Source organism: Sinohyriopsis cumingii, chromosome 13 (genome assembly GCF_028554795.1).
Source record: "Sinohyriopsis cumingii isolate HCF-2022 chromosome 13, ASM2855479v2, whole genome shotgun sequence".
NCBI lineage: Eukaryota > Metazoa > Mollusca > Bivalvia > Unionida > Unionidae > Sinohyriopsis > Sinohyriopsis cumingii.
In genome coordinates this window covers 27,799,975-27,816,079 of record NC_142973.1, presented here as the reverse complement: position 1 = coordinate 27,816,079, position 16,105 = coordinate 27,799,975, and the positions used below count along the sequence as shown (strand labels likewise).

Below are 16,105 nucleotides of genomic sequence, written 5' to 3'. Positions count from 1 at the left end.
CGACAACAAAGTGTTGGTGTTTGAGCGCCTGTTTGGTACGTCCCCGACGAGGGCTGTCCCCAAGAAAAGTGGAGAGTTGACCGTAGGAGATTGGGTGCGCATTGGCAAAACCAAACGCACTTTCGACAAAGGTTACTTACCTAACTGGACGACCGAATTGTTTCGTGTCACTGGACGAGTGCATGGCCTTCATCCTGCCGTCTATAAATTGGAAGACATGAACGGAGAAGTGCTCAAAGGAACGTTTTATTTGCCCGAGTTACAACGTGTCACCAAAAAAGAAGACGACGTGTACGATATCGAACGCATTCTCGAACGCAGAACCCGTAAAGTAGGCAAACGACGTGTCAAAGAAGTCAAAGTACGTTGGAAAGGATATCCACCCAGTTTCGATTCTTGGATCGACGCTTCGCAAGTCATCGACTATAAAAAGAAGTGACCATCATGCCCTTTCACACAGACGCAGCTACGTCGACCACTCCTTCACCCAGTTCTTCTCTGCAAGATTTACAAAAACAACCCTTGTGGGTGTGGTGCGGAGAACGAGTGCCTAAAACGCAAATCGTCTTTTTCTGCCAAATCTTCGTGGTGTATTGTGTCATCGGGGCAGCCATTGCCAATTTGAGTTTGCAACAAGGAGACAAACAATTGTGGACCATTTTATTGAGCAGTTCCATCGGTTACCTGCTTCCTAATCCCTCCCTGAAATTCACCTCGAACGGGAACCACGGAAACCTTGCGTCCAGTGCCAGTGCCAGCCACTACTCCAACAACAACCCCATTTTGAGCGGAGACACGCCTCTGACGTCCAGCAACCCCTCGGACAGCCACAGAACTCTGGAATTATGAGTCACCAAAACCAATTTTACTTAACCTTACCCAGTGACAGTTCCATGGAGGTGTTTCCCAAGAACACGTTGTGCTGTTACACGGCCAAATTACCTCAGACCATCCCCTTAGATCACGAAGCCCATTGGGAAGTGGCTTTAGTAGAAATCATTCACCCGACCCAAGTCCTCAATGTCCTTCCCAATCAAAATTTTTTTGATGTAGAAGTTCATGACGAACCATTGCAACAGTACTTGGATACCTATGGCAAATATGACAAGAGAACCCCTGGCACAAAAAATCAAAAGTACACCACCTATCACTTGTTCATTCCTCCAGGCTATTATTTTAGTGGTCAACATTTGGTGAGCACCATAACGTCCAGATTTAATGTCGTGTTTCTGAAAGCTTTGGAGAGTGTCAAAAAAAGTGTCACCATGGAATACCACAAAGCAGCTCGTCGCTTCTTGATGAAATTTGACGGGAGTAAAATCCTGTCCATTTTATTTTGTCCTGAATTGTTTGACATGTTGGGCGGAGACATGGACATGAGAATGGCCATGCTCAAGAAAAACGAATTACCAATCGTTTACGACAACGAGTCTTTTAGCAAGTTATTTCGTGCCCCGGTAGAACTGAACCAAGGACTGAATTTGATGTTTGTGTACTCCGATGTGGTGGAGTACAACGTGGTGGGACACACCTCCGCACCGTTACTACGTGTCATTCCTTTCAAAGTGGATTCTGCCACGGCCACTGACGAAGGAGGTGGAAACACTTACCACGTCCACCGCGAATTTGTACATCCTCACTATTTGCCTGTCAGCAAGTCGTATTTGGACACGGTCAACATTGCTATAAAAGGAGATTTGGGACAAAATATTCCATTCACCAAAGGAAATGTCACGGTGAAACTCCATTTTCGAAAACGGTTCTCTCACGACTCGTAAGTCATGTATCCAGTGTACCGAGGGGTTGCTCGACAGCGAGGACACGGTTTAGGAGATATGTTGAAATCAGCCTTTCGTTCGGTGGCCCCGGTGTTGAAACCGATGGTGACACGCGGATTGCACGCCTTGAAAGATGCGGCACTGACACAAGGCAAAGAATTTCTCCAAAATGTCATCATCGACAAACAAAACCCTAAAGAAGCTTTCTTGAGGGCAGGCAAAAATGTCTTGCTGCAAACGGGCAAAGACCTTTTGGACCGACGAGACACACCTATAAATGCCCTGCACGCTACCGAGTCAGGCATTCAGCAAGGACAAGGCAGAAAGAGACGAAGAAGAAAACACCCTTTCACCAGACTTCAAGCTAGAAAGGCAAAGAAAAGAAGAACCGTTCGAGACTTAGACGTTTTCGATTATTGAGAAACAGACAAAAAAATGATGCACCGAGAGTCTTGCGCTTGTTCCAAGTCGGAGCTGGATCTCTTTGCCATGCCCCCTACCATGATGACGATGCAAGAATCCCAATGGGTGGAATTTCATCCCGTCTCCTCTTTGACGGATTCCGCTCCCATCGAGTTTGAAATCAAAGGACAACCCGAAGATTACATCGATCTGAATAGCAGTTACCTGTATTTGAAAGTGAAAGTGATCAAAACGGACAACACCAATCCAGGAGGCGATGCTAGAGTAGCTCCTGTCAACAATTTCATGCATTCCTTGTTCAGCGAAGTGTACTTGTACTTGAATAACAAACTGGTCAGCAGCAGCATGGATACTTACCCATATCGTGCCTACTTGGAAAATCTCTTGACGTACGGAAAAGAAGCCAAGAATACTCATCTGGATGCTTGCGTGGTATGGAAACCTGACACGGCAGGTGTAGGCACGTTTAGCGACACAGTCCTGACAGAAGATGACAATCCTCACAATGTGGGGTTTAACGACCGTCGTAAGAAAATTCTGCAAGGGCGAAGTTTAGAACTGATGGATCGTTTGCATTTGGACATGTGGTTACAAGAAAAGTATTTGCTGAACGGGGTGGATATCCGTCTGAGACTGAATCGTAGCAGTGCCGCTTTCCATTTGATGGCCCATGCCAACGAATACAAAACTATCATTCAAGAAGCCCGACTTTACGTGCGTCGTGTGGAAGTGTTACCTAAAGTGGGAAACGACGTCATTCAGACGTTGAGCAGAACGACCGCCAAGTATCCGATACGACGCGTAGAAATGAAAACGTTCACCATTCCCGCTGGACAGCGATCTATGATCGAAGATCATCTGTTCCAAGGACAGTTACCCAAGCGTTTGATTGTTGGTATCGTCAGGAATTCAGCCTTCAACGGAACCCACGATCAAAATCCTTTTGAGTTTCAACATTACAATGTGTCCAAGATCGAAGTCAGTCGCGACGGCAAGACCTTGTGTACCCGACCCTTTGAGCCCAACTTTGGTGTCGCAAAGAATTATTTTAGATCGTACTTGTCCCTGTACGAAGCCACGGGACAGTTAGGAACCAACACCAGTCACGGTATTTCGTACGACGATTATGCAGAAGGCTATGCTTTGTGGGGTTTTGATTTCACTCCAGACCAAGGCAGCGACGAGGGACATTTCCACCCTATAAAATCGGGCCAGATTCGTGTGGAACTTCAGTTTGCAAATCCACCTCCAGATCACACAGTGAACGTCCTCCTGTATGCAGAATTCGACAATACCATAGAAATCAACAGTTTGAGAGAAGTCATTCTAGACTATTAGAAGCCATGGAAGACTGTTATCCCTCTTTGCCTAGTGGAGAAACTTTAGACATGAAATGTGAGGAAACCGTGGAAGGACAATCCCAAGACAAAGACGAAAAGGACATTATGATCAAGTCGAGATGTCCAGAACAAGAACAGCAATTGGTCTCCTACTGTGCTACATACCTGGCAGACACAGTTACGATATGGATGAAGCATGGTTACTATGAATGTCAAAACATCAGTCAAGAAGAAAAATTCAAAGAATATCTGGACGAAGCTTGGAGTCTGTTTAAAAAAGACGTGTTACGTTGGTGGTATAAAGACTTGCGTAAACATTTCTGTCCTCCATTAACGACTCAAGAAATCCATTACATCAAAGTCCTCTTTGACAAATTCAAAGAGAAAGTCGAGATCGAAATTGATCACTTATTATCAGCAAAAGAACATTTAGTGACTTATTTTGATCATGGTTTTTCTAGAAACGATGAGAAAGTAAATCGTTGATTTTGTGACTAGTATGCTTATTTTGTTGTCTTCAGCTAGGAAACGTAGTGTCCATCCATGACTCAATGACTTGCAACAGTGGAAATCACAATTTCATTCACAACGTTGCCAACCCTGTTTAAAGTAGAGTGTAAATTGAAAAAAAATGTTTGTCATTTGAAAAAAATGTTTGATGTTATATTGTTGGATTATTGTTAAAAAATGTTAGAGTTGTTGGTTAGTGTTAAGTGATTTTGAATAAAAAATGTTGTGTTTTGAAAAAAAAATGCCTTTGTCTTTTGTTTGACTATAAGAATGTTGATTCATGCACTTTGACTTCTCTCTGTCTTTCTCATGACACTCATTAAACGTTGCGGATCGAAAACCGTGGAGGGATGTTTTCCTTCACGTCCGCGCTTTGACTTTAAGAACCGGGGTAGCCTCCAGTCTAACCATCCATTGTTGACTCATCCTCCTACGAAGATGTGCTCCAAACTAGCTAAGCTAAACGAAGCCTACGTGAATTTGCATAGGGTCAGACACAGTCTGATACCGAAGCCAGAAGAAATAGAGAACGTGAGAATGCTAAAAGTCACTGAAGACCTGATCGAAGAGCTCTTCAGAGAAGAAGTGAACAGGGAGAAAGAAGAATGGACAGAGAAGTACAGACTTCAGAGACAGCAGCAACAGCAGCAGCAGCAGCAGCAGCAACCTGAACCTGACAAAGGCTTTGTCGATTGTCGTATCGACACCAAAGAGTTCTTCTTCTCTTTCCGAAGAAGCAGACCTATCGCCAGAAAGTCCATCCTGAGAGGACGTAGCATTCTTAGAAACTAAAAGATTGCCATAGCAAACAAAAAAAAACAGCCCTTTTCAGGGCTCCCAATACTCTAGAAAAGAAATAACAATCAAATTGCCAATATGTGTAGGTAGAGTAGTGTGTATATAAACACTGACTCTTTTATAGTGTGAGTGTTTGTGTTTGTGTATATGATTGTGTGCTTGTAAGTGCTCAAGTACGTTGGTGTGGATAGTATATTAAGATCAAGTTTTGTTTTGTTTTGTTTTTTTTTTTTGCTGCTTGACGTGTGGGGAGAGTAGATTTAGGGTTAGATTGCTTTGAGTATGTGGATAGTATATTGAAGTGATTAATGAACATTTTTAGAATAGTGGTGCATAGTATAAAAAAGTGAGTGAGTGTTTCCTTTAGGTCCGCGCGTTGTTGGGTTATGATCTAGGTAATATCAATTTTGTGTCTTAGGGGATGTTTTCCTTCCCGTCCGCGCTTTTAGTATAACTTAAAAACTAATCGTCAGTTGGGCTACCCATCGTCGACCTGTTAACAGCAAGACAATGAATACAAGGACTGTGAAACTGCTAGAACTCCAGATGCACCTGGAATATGCCAGGCGCATAGTAAATGAACTGTCCGCGGAGGCTATCGTAGAAGAAGCAAGAATAAAGAAGGAAGAGGAGGAGAGAAGAGAGAGGGAAGAGGAGGAAAAGAAAATAGGAGAGAGGATGACTTACAAGATACCAGAGACAGAGGATTGGGGTGCTGAAGCGAATCATCCCGCCTCTGCACTCTCAAGACAAAAAGTAAAAAGAGACTGGAGTCGAAGATGTGTGTGTGGTGCCAGACCAGGAAGGTGCCAGCATTAGATAGGTGCATCTGAAGTTCTAAAACAAACAGCCCTTTTCAGGGCTACACAACACTCTAGAAAAGAAATAACCATCGATTTGCCAATGTGTGTAGGTAGAGTAGTGTGTATATAAACACTGACTCTTTGTGTGTGTGTGTGTGTGTGTGTGTGTGTGTGTTTGTAAGCGCTCAAGTACGTTTGTGGGGATAGTAAATTTGGGTTTAATTTTATTGCTTTGCGCGTGTGTGTGTGTGTGTGTGGATAGTGGATTTGGGGTTAGTTTATTGCTGATTTAACTTATGTGGATAGTATATTATATGAAATGAGAAAAGTAGGGGGATGTTTTCTTTCACGACCGCGCGTTTTAAGTGATGATCTAGGTAATATCAATTTTAAGTCTTAGGGGATGTTTTCCATCACGTCCGCGCTTTCAGTATAAGAACCCACAGAGTTTGATGTTCGAACCATTCTACGGAATAATAAAAACGAAGATGGTGGTTGCAAGTCAGTTGTTTAACAACTTGGTACATATATACTATTGGATAATGGATGGTATCTATGTAGTGGAGAGACTAGAAAAAGAATGGAAGATAGCAGAGTACCTGTACTACGCTAAATGCCTAAACGTAGCAAAAGAAGTGATAGCAGGAATGATAGAAGAGGAGGAAAAGAGATTGAGAGGTATGATAAATCCCACCTATGTCAGAGTGGGAAGCCTAAAGGAAGCACTTGACAATGCAAGCAAAGTCAGGTGCTTTCTTGAAAATATGTCACATGGGACAGAGTGCTTTTTTGTGGAGATAGGTCTGGACAGACTGAAGAAAGGAGAGGAGTTGATGAGAAAAGTGATGGAGGTAGAGGTCAAGAAGATTAAAGAGAGATGGAATAAAGAAAGAAAAGATCAGGAAAACAAAAAGAAAGAGGCAGAGTTTGAGCGGCTAAACAACAATTGGATCAAAGTCCAGGAAAAGTTCAGAGCCATGGGTCATCCTGACTGGATAGCAGAGAAGAAGAAGAAGAAGAAGAAGAAGAAGAAGAAGAAGAAGAAGAAGAAAGGAATAATGGAAAAGTGAGATCTTGGTGGAAGAAGTGGAGGAAATAGAAGAAGAAGAAGAAACACAAAGGCCCTTTTCAGGGCCACTCCTATTTCTCGAAAAGAGAATGACTTTCAATTGCCTACCCCCGAATTATTATTTTATATGTGTGTGTGTGTGTATGTGTGTGTGTGTGTGTGTGTGTGTGTGTGTGTGTGTGTGTATGTGTGTGTGTTATGTCCCTCTCCCCCTGTTCCCTTTCCATAGACCCATCAGGTCTGGACCCTGTTACAATTCCCCATGTTCAATTTCCCTTGTCGCTAGAGTTGCCCATGCTTTTTTCCCCATGTTCAATCCCCTTGAGGCTAGAGTGGTCCAAGACTTTTCTCCATGTTAAATTTCCATTGAGGCTATAGTGGCCCAGGGGGGTCTTGTAATGCTAATTTCCATGGAGGCTATAGTGGCCCCCTTTACTACTTATATTTATACGACATATATTAGGTAATGAAGGATTATATTGTATTGTAAAAGGAATTATATTTTTCTCTATTTTACATTCTGCTGTGTTTAAAGCCTCATATTGAGTAAAATTACGGGCTTTGTTCAGCGCAGAATCAGTTATATGTGTAGGATAATTTCTATTTTGGAAATATGTTTGTAATTTATTCAACGAATTTTGTAATTGACAATCATCTGAAATAATGCGTCGGTATCTTTTGGCCTGGCTTAATGGTAAACCGTTTTTACATGACATGGGATGACATGAAGAATATTCCACATATTGGTGGATATTCGTTTCCTTGATATGAATATTTGTAGAGATAGTGTTATCAATATTTTTTATTACATTTACATCTAAAAATGAAACATGCGTACTAGATGCAGTATAAATAAATGTAATCGTCGGGTTGAAAATGATTTAGGCGATCAGTAAATTTTGTTCAGTTCTTCAGAAGAATGGTTCCAGATCATAAATATGTCATCTAAAAATCTGAACCAAATAGATGGATTAAACATTTCGTTTTGAAGAAAATCTTTTTCTAATTTACCCATAAAAAGGAGCAATATAACTACCCATTGCCGTACCCATTATTTGAATGTAATTCGTATTATTAAATTGAAAATAATTATTTTCCAATATAAGTTTTATTATTTGCAAATATCTTCAGTACCATCTGAATGTTGAATGTTGGTATATAGTGATGTTACATCTAATGATATTAGGATTGAGTTATCAGATAGCTGTGGAATAGACTTCAACTTTTAAAAGAAATTAGTAGTATCTTAATGTATGAAGGAAGTCATTTCATTAAAGGTTGTAAAATACTGTCAATAAATTTGGATAGGTTTTCAGTGTATGAATTACAACCTGATATAATGGGTCGTCCTGGATAATTTAAAGGTAAATTATGGTCAGGATTTTTATGAGTTTTGGGTAATATGTAGAATTGAGGTGTACGTATGTTAAGAGGGAAAGTATCAAATTCCTCATGCACGGAATTATTAATTTTAGCGATCTCATTAATGCATGTTGAAATTTTTGATTTAATTTCTATTGACTGGTCTTCGTTAATATGTTTTTAGTATTTTTCATCATTTAATTGACGTTCAACTTCTTTAAAATAATCTTGATTCATAATAATAATAGTGTTTGATTTATCAGCCTTTTTAATCACTATACTGTCGTTATTCACTAGATTATATAAAGACTTAATTTCGTCCTTATAAATATTACTATGATATTGCATTTGATGATTACCACTTAATATCTCTTTTGTGATCGCGTAAATATAAAAATCTAAATATGAATCACGTCCACTAGGTAGTATAAAAGATGATTTAATTGTCTTACAATAACCCGTTATTTTTAGTATGAAAAAAAAATCCGATTTACTCTCTGAATTGTTGTATGCTTTATCATTAAAAAATTCTTTTAATTTTAGGCGTCAAGAAAAATTAAATATTTCTCCAGCTTATTTAATTTTATTGTGATATTTTGGTTTGGGACAAAATCTTAACCCTTTGTCAAACAGTGTACAGTCATTCTCAGTTAATCTTCTACGTGAGAGGTTTAGCACTGTTTCTTTACCTCTTTTAATTTTTTCTTCGCTTTTATTTTTTTTTCCACTCTTCTATTTTTTAATCTGTAGAACCTCCTATTCTTTTGTATTGTGATGTCGTCTCTATTAGCCCCTGTAAAATCTTTACCTTGTTTGTCAGTTTTTTTCTTACGGTCACTGTTTCTAAGCCCCCCGCCCCGTTAAAAGCACGGGGAATGGGAATTTTCGGCATGTGTGTTGTTTTTTTTAAATCCCAATTTAGAAAGAGATGAGAATGTTCCGACTATACTGGTTGATTACCATATAATATGCAACGGAACGAGTTTCAGTTTTGTCAAAGTCTTGTGTCGTGCTTTTCAGTGCATAGAATCATGAAAACTCATTTTAAATACATAATTATTAAGTAAAAGAAAAGGTTAGTAGAGTTTGTTCCCTTAGATCTCATAATAAGCAGACGAACCGGATCTTAGTTACTGCGCATGCTTCCTTACTTTGGCAACGCTTCTAAACAACAATAAATGGACCAGCTTCCCACGTGATTTTAAGTGAAAATACGTGTTTAACGAGGCCACTGTCACAAGAGAATGTAAATTGATGGTACCATGGCCTTATGTTCGAATTTACGATTATTATCAAAGATTTCGTATTTGATACCGACTTGATTTAATCAAATATTGAACGTGTAACCGGGTGTGTCCATTGGAATTTCGCGTTCTTTACATAGGCCAAAGTGAAAACTAATCTCACCATAAATTGGACTGCACAGAGGTAAGATATTGTAGACAGTTATTCCTTGATGAATGTAACACAATTGATTTTAAGTAGCATGTACTCTAAGTAGATTAAATTTGGCGTAAAAGCTGAGAAAAACAGGTCGAAGTTCTTAGCAGTTGGGAAAAGGTTAGGAGTTGGGGTTCAAAGAGCGCTGATAGGATCAACGTATACAGAGACAAATCAGGATTTTAAATTGTACGAGCAGTAATTGGCAGAAGATAAAGAATTTATGTCAATTCTTTGTTTTCAAAACATTTGTTGTCAGTATCTTCACATAAAATATTGATCACAGTCACACAACGGGGGTCGGGGGTGCTAGGTCAAGATACCATGACTATAGTAAACATTCGTGCTGTACTGTCTTTTAAGAATAATTGTACATGAATTAATAGTATAAGTTTCTACCGATCTTCTCACCCCATTTTAGATATTTTGATAACACTAATATAAATGTGAAAATATGTTAGATGGGTGGGCCAGAGTAAACTTAAACTAATGAAGAAGGTATTTTTCCCTTTTTTATTATGTTGTGAAGGATTTAGCAGGACATATTGTTGTTGCCATGTCATTTGTCACCATTAGTTCTATTATGGATAATAACACTATTCATTATGGCAAAAGCAATATGCATACTGAAAATGATACAAGTTTTCTACTGTATTAGACTGTATATAGATGTTAGATTTTTTATTTAAAACAGTATTGTAGTAAGTTTGTCTATTTGTTCTGGACCATAAAGGTTTTTAGACCATGTGCATATGATCAGATCTAAATTGTTAAAGTCAGATAAATATATTATTGTCAATCAAAACCATTCTTTCCTTTTATTTTGGTTTAATCCATCACTGAATATATAAGATTTGCAATAAACAGCATGTTTATTTTGCAATTTAAATTTACCATGTTTAATTGTGGTTGGAGAACCTTCTAATTACACTACATCCAGCATTCTCTGCATTAGGATTTTAGAACACATTTTTACATTCATCACCCTCACTGGTGCAATAAGATTATTTTCTGGCCAAGTGGTCTAAAACGCTGTCCGTTGTGGATCACTGTCATCTCACCTGGTGTGGGTTCGAGTCTCAGATTTGGCCAATATGGGTATGTGAGAAAGCTTGCCAGTAGCTTCTCATGGGTCGGTGGTTCTTTCCGGGGGTTTTATCGGGTTCTTCCTCCACCATTAATACTGGCTGCCATGTATAGCCTATTTTGTGCTGAAAAATGGTGTTAAACCCTACAACAACAACAAGATTATTTCCAGTTTTTAGTTGGAATTCTTTAATATTTCTTTTGAATGCTTCCTGTCTTGTGCTTATTATCTGTTGTCCAGATTGTTAAGTTCTGCAATGAGAAAATCATTATTAATGTAAGAAATTTTCATCATTATATGTAATACCTGGTTAAAATCATAACACAAAATGATTAAAACTCATTTAATTGATTACATTTTATGCTGCATTGAGTAAGAGTACATTTTACCTACCTAAGTGAATAGTGCATTAACTGACCTGTCAAAGTGTATGAATGACATGGACCAAATGCATATGGTCAGGCTAATTGTGCTTATAGTCAGACATGCTTATGGTACAGATACAGCTGTGGTGCCTAACCTAACATATTTAAGACATCACATTTGTCTTTATGGGTTCCTTGGATACTACATGTTACGATCATTTGGAAAGAAATTATTTGATCCTGTCTTGGGGCAAGTGTTAAGAATGAGTCAGTTGTTTTGGCTTTGTAACGCAGTTTAGAGAATGACACAGTCATTCATCTGAGATAAAACCAATCAGTTTTCACAGCAACTTTTAGATCTAAAACCATGTTGGAGATTATGCAAGTGATTGTTACTTTCTAGATCAGGCACGATGTTGGACACAAGGTTGCATACCATTATTTTACGTACAATCAATGTTATTGATGTTTTTTCTGTTTATACCTTTTGGAACATTGTTAGAGTGGGTTTGGGGCAGTAAACACTGATTTTATCTGGTTATTTGTTACATTAGGTTTTGATTTTGCATCAGAGTATGTGGCTCCACTTATTTTTCTAAGGGTTATTGCCAGCATTTTGTTTTGTTTTGTTTAATAAATATGTAGAATTTATTTGTTGTTTAATTTTTCATGCTTGACTAGTTTCAGTGACATTTCAGCGCTAATTTTCCTCTGTATAATATATTTTACTTGTCCATGCTGGGTTTCATTAGTTGATTTGGGATTGTGTATTATTTTGTGATGCAGCTTATCTCTTTTATTTATTGGTTGGTGAATTTCATGGGTAAGCATAGTTAGGTTTAGTTTCGGCCTGGTCTTATTCATTGGGTTATATATATAACTTGGTTTTAAATTTTTACCAAAGATTTATCAGGATTGTTGTTTATTGTATGGTAACAGTAAAACTCTTTGGCACAATGATCTATATCTTGTTTAAATTTTTCGTAGTCATTTAAAAAAAAAAAAGACTCAGTGATTATTCTTGTAATCATTTTTTTCTCCACTTAAATAATTTCAGGCATAAAAGAGAATAGAACATGCAGCAACCTAATACAAACTCTGAGGCAGTCAAGAGGTGCCTTACTATTCCAGATGCTCCACTGTCAAGTCAAATGAGGCACTTCCAGCCACATCCACCATATGCAGTGAATAAACCTAAAACAAGGCCTTACTCAGGTATATTTAGTGGCTCCAGTGGATCACATTTTATCTTGTTTGTTTATTCTCTTGCCCCAAAATTGTAGTAACCTGAATTCTCATCTTTTAGCTTCATACACTGCTCCCTCAATAACTCACACACAAGGGGGTCCATAAATATAGACTGCACTAATAACGAGGGTGTGAATTTCTGAGGGACCTCGAAAAAAATTAAGAAAGTGATGCCATCCCCACTGGACATCAAGGAAACCCAGGGGTAGGGGAGGTTAATGGGTCTTTCTAAAGGCTAAATACTTGTTTTAAAAACATGTTCAGAATAATATTCAATAAAGAGCTTTTTCTAATGAAACTTTTGTTTTTGATAAATTAATGACTGCCTGAAATATCATTATTACCATTATTATGAAGGGTTTCAACAGCCATGATGTGTATGAAAAACATTGTTTATTATATAACTGCTTTTGTTGTTGTTTATTCACAACAAGACAAGATACTGTTTGTTTTAAAAAACTAGTGACATTTATTTCATGAAACAACTGTCAGTGTCCAAACTCAAATTCTTGTTTTGTTCTTCAGTTACTTAATAATTAATGACATGATTTCATTGCATGTAATTGAGTAACTTCTCATTCTTGAAGGTATCTCTCAGTGCCAATTCAGGAATTTTAAGTTCACTACCAACTCTGGAACTTGTACCTCTATTTTGTTTCTGTGAAACAGCTTTTTATGTCCCAAGCCCTCATTTTGCTTTGATGCCTAGCTATCTTTTATATATTTGTGAATGAGTTTGCTAATTTGAGGGAGTTTAATTATATTATTTATTTAATATTTATAACTGTGTTCAATTGATAAATTGAAATGAGTTGACCTGACACAAGACCATGGTCACTAGCTGTTTTAAGGTAGGATTTGCATCCTTTTTAACTTTTCTTTAATTCCACCCACTTTATTTGATTTGATACACAAGACATAATTAATGTGATAATGCAAATCAGGCCTGCTAGCTGAGTGTAACAATACAACATATACTTCTGCAAATCAGAAATCAGAACATGGTTGACACTTAATTAGGTTCTCACAGAAATGCTTTTGGTAGATTGACAAATTTCATGAACACAGAAGGCTATATTGTATTAATGATGAATACACTGAAACCAAATTAAAAGGTAGAATTAAAACACAAGTTACACTGGAGAAAACTAAACTAATTAGAATTTATTATTTAAGATGTTGTCACCAATAGGCATTAGTGACATTTTCATTTACCAAACTTTCATTGAATATTGTTATTTACAGTGTACTAAGAATGTTGTTTGGAAAGAATATATAACAAAATATATGACTTCTTTTTAAATTTTGCAACTTTCGCAATGTTGATTCAAATTTCTAGGTACTAACCCTGCTTTTGATGATGAAACAAATAATATATCAGGGTTTCCTTTCCTTTTGATCATGATTTTCTTCAAGTTCAACTAATTGGATACACCTTATGAGTATTTTCTAATGAAAAAAATGGCATCCACAGCTGACCCATCACTATAATTGTGTTTGCGTGTTTTCTGTGTGTGAGTTATTGAGGGAGTGGTGTACTTGTTCTTGTCCTCATCATCTACCACTAGAATTAAACAGTATGGTTGTCAATACTGCTACGAATCTATGGACTTAAACTATATAACAGAAGAAAGTAAACCAAGAGTTTATAAAATTCAACAAATAATTTAATTCTCTAAGTTACAAAGTGACAGTTTAAAAGGAACCTACAGTATTGTGAATTAAATCCCAGATGATCCTAATGTTCTATCACAAGTTCAGAAGATAAAATGTTCTGAATGAATTCCAAGTCTCTAATATGCTGATGTACCAATAGTCTTGAATAGTTTGATTTACCAACAATCTTGATGTATCACAGTGATATACTCCAGACTGTGTTTGAATGAATTCACAATACACTTAATCCCAAATTACTGTTAATCCAGTCAATGAATTCTTTAGTAATTCCAATGAACAATTTAGATAATGATTCCTCTCAAATTATATCTCAAACAACAGTAAATAATTTCACAAACTGAACATAAGGAAAGAATGAATAATTTTGCTTACCAGAAGTTTATGTAAACACCTAAGACACTTTAAGCTGACCAGTATGTGGATCATAAGTTGTCTTCCAGAACATTCTTTCATCAAAAGGCCATGTCAACATGCTTACAAATTACCATTTTCTTAAAGTACAATCAACAATCATGGACAAAAGTTAGCTATCTAAACATGTTTACAAATTACAATTAGTTTGAAAAACAACCAACAATCATGGACAGATGTTAAGCACACAATATAGATATACATAATATATTTATATTAAACCACTAGTATTTACTAATTTTGTGTTTTATATATGTATTGAACCACTAGGATTAAACAAGTATTCTGTAAATGTATATGTATTAAAAACAACTAACATTAAATGGTTTGGTAATTGATATATGCATATTAATCTAGCTGCCATTGTACAGGTGATGCTTGATTTGCACTACTGATGTGTTCCAGTGTATATAGCATAAATAACAAATATGAATGCATGTACATGAGCTATGTATAAGTCACTGAACATGGCGCCAGCAATGGTGTAAAAACGAGCACAATGGTGCAAAGTCAATTCTATTACTTCATTATAAATGGCGTTAATATGAAAGTGCTTAAGTGGAATTGGCACAAATTGAATGTCATTAAACAGTTTAGTTGTTAATATATATGAATTAAACCTGTCGACATATATGTATTGTGTATTAAATTGCTAGCATTACAGTAATACCTCGTGCATTCACGTTTCTGGATTCGCGAAATTTTCATTGGTACCCTCTACATACATGTTTTCTTTATTTTATTGAATTGTACCTTCATTATATGACTCTGTGACATATGAAGTTTACCTAGTTTACCTTCCAGACAATGACAAAGAAAACGTCAGTCATTAAGTTTACAGTCCCATTCGTTACTTGGTTTTACCTTACTATGAGTGCAAAAGAAAACGGCAGCCAATGAATTAGTATAGGGGTAATATTAGTATACCGTACTGTAAATGCACTAGTGTGGCAAATACCCATTAGGCGATACTGTACTGTATTTTTACGTCAACCATTTATTTCTCCTTTTAAGGGTAATGCATTAAGCTAACTTTTAAATGAAATTAAAGTGCTTTAGGAGCATGATTTCGGTCATATTTAGAGCTTAAACCCTAGAAATAAGCATTTATTAGCATTTTTAGTGACTCGTACCAAACATTCGCGATTCCTCCTGATCCGCGACTGGTTCTGGAACCTAACCTCGCGAATGTTCGAGGTATTACTGTAAATGATTTATCTGTTAGTGTATATTAAATTACATTTACTGCAGCAATCACATTTGTTTATGTATAAATTCATTAATTACAATATTTCATGATGATTTAACAGGTAAGTCAATGTTCATGGCTCTAAAACCCAATTGTTTGCTTGTTCTGACAAGTGTTGGGTGGGTGGTTAGGGATCATCCATTAATTATGTCAACAAAATGGGGGGGAGGGGGTTTAAAGAAGTTTGACAACTGTTGAAATGGGGGAGGGGGGAGTTCCAGATAAATTGATGTCGACAATGTTTTTTTTAACAATAAATTTAATAAATCAAAAAATAGGAAATTAGTCGGTACGTTGGTATGGCACACACTCGCTCGCCCGTCAACAGCCCACCAGTTTAATCCTAAACTGGTTGAGCTCTTGCCAAGGAAGTCATAGTCTTGCATCATCATATTTTGTTTTTATTCAATGTAGATTGTAGACTGTAGACAGATTTTTAAGGGAAGCTGTTACTAAATTCAAAGACTGCACTGAGCCATAGACATCTAATGAATCAGCCACTATGCCCATTATAACAATTGAGGAACATTTGGCTTCCACATGGG

General features: G+C 37.2%; 2 protein-coding genes across 3 annotated transcripts in view; one reads left to right on the top strand and one right to left on the bottom strand.

Moving 5' to 3' along the window:
* Positions 1-9,255: 9,255 nt before the first annotated feature.
* Positions 9,256-16,105, top strand: part of LOC149785097 (lipoxygenase homology domain-containing protein 1-like) — a 225,905-nt gene continuing 219,055 nt past the window's right edge. For both annotated transcript variants that reach the window (XM_089978857.1, XM_089978855.1), the window contains exons 1-2: positions 9,256-9,511; positions 12,033-12,190. In XM_089978857.1, coding sequence (XP_089834983.1) covers positions 12,052-12,190 — 139 coding nt within the window. In that variant the 5' untranslated portion in view covers positions 9,256-9,511; positions 12,033-12,051. The remainder of the gene's footprint in view (positions 9,512-12,032; positions 12,191-16,105) is intronic.
* The window catches only part of LOC149785098 (uncharacterized), a 73,909-nt gene continuing 67,932 nt past the window's right edge, over positions 10,129-16,105 (bottom strand). The window contains exon 3 of the mRNA XM_089978860.1: positions 10,129-10,861. Within this exon, the coding sequence (XP_089834986.1) occupies positions 10,836-10,861 (26 nt within the window). The 3' untranslated portion in view covers positions 10,129-10,835. The remainder of the gene's footprint in view (positions 10,862-16,105) is intronic.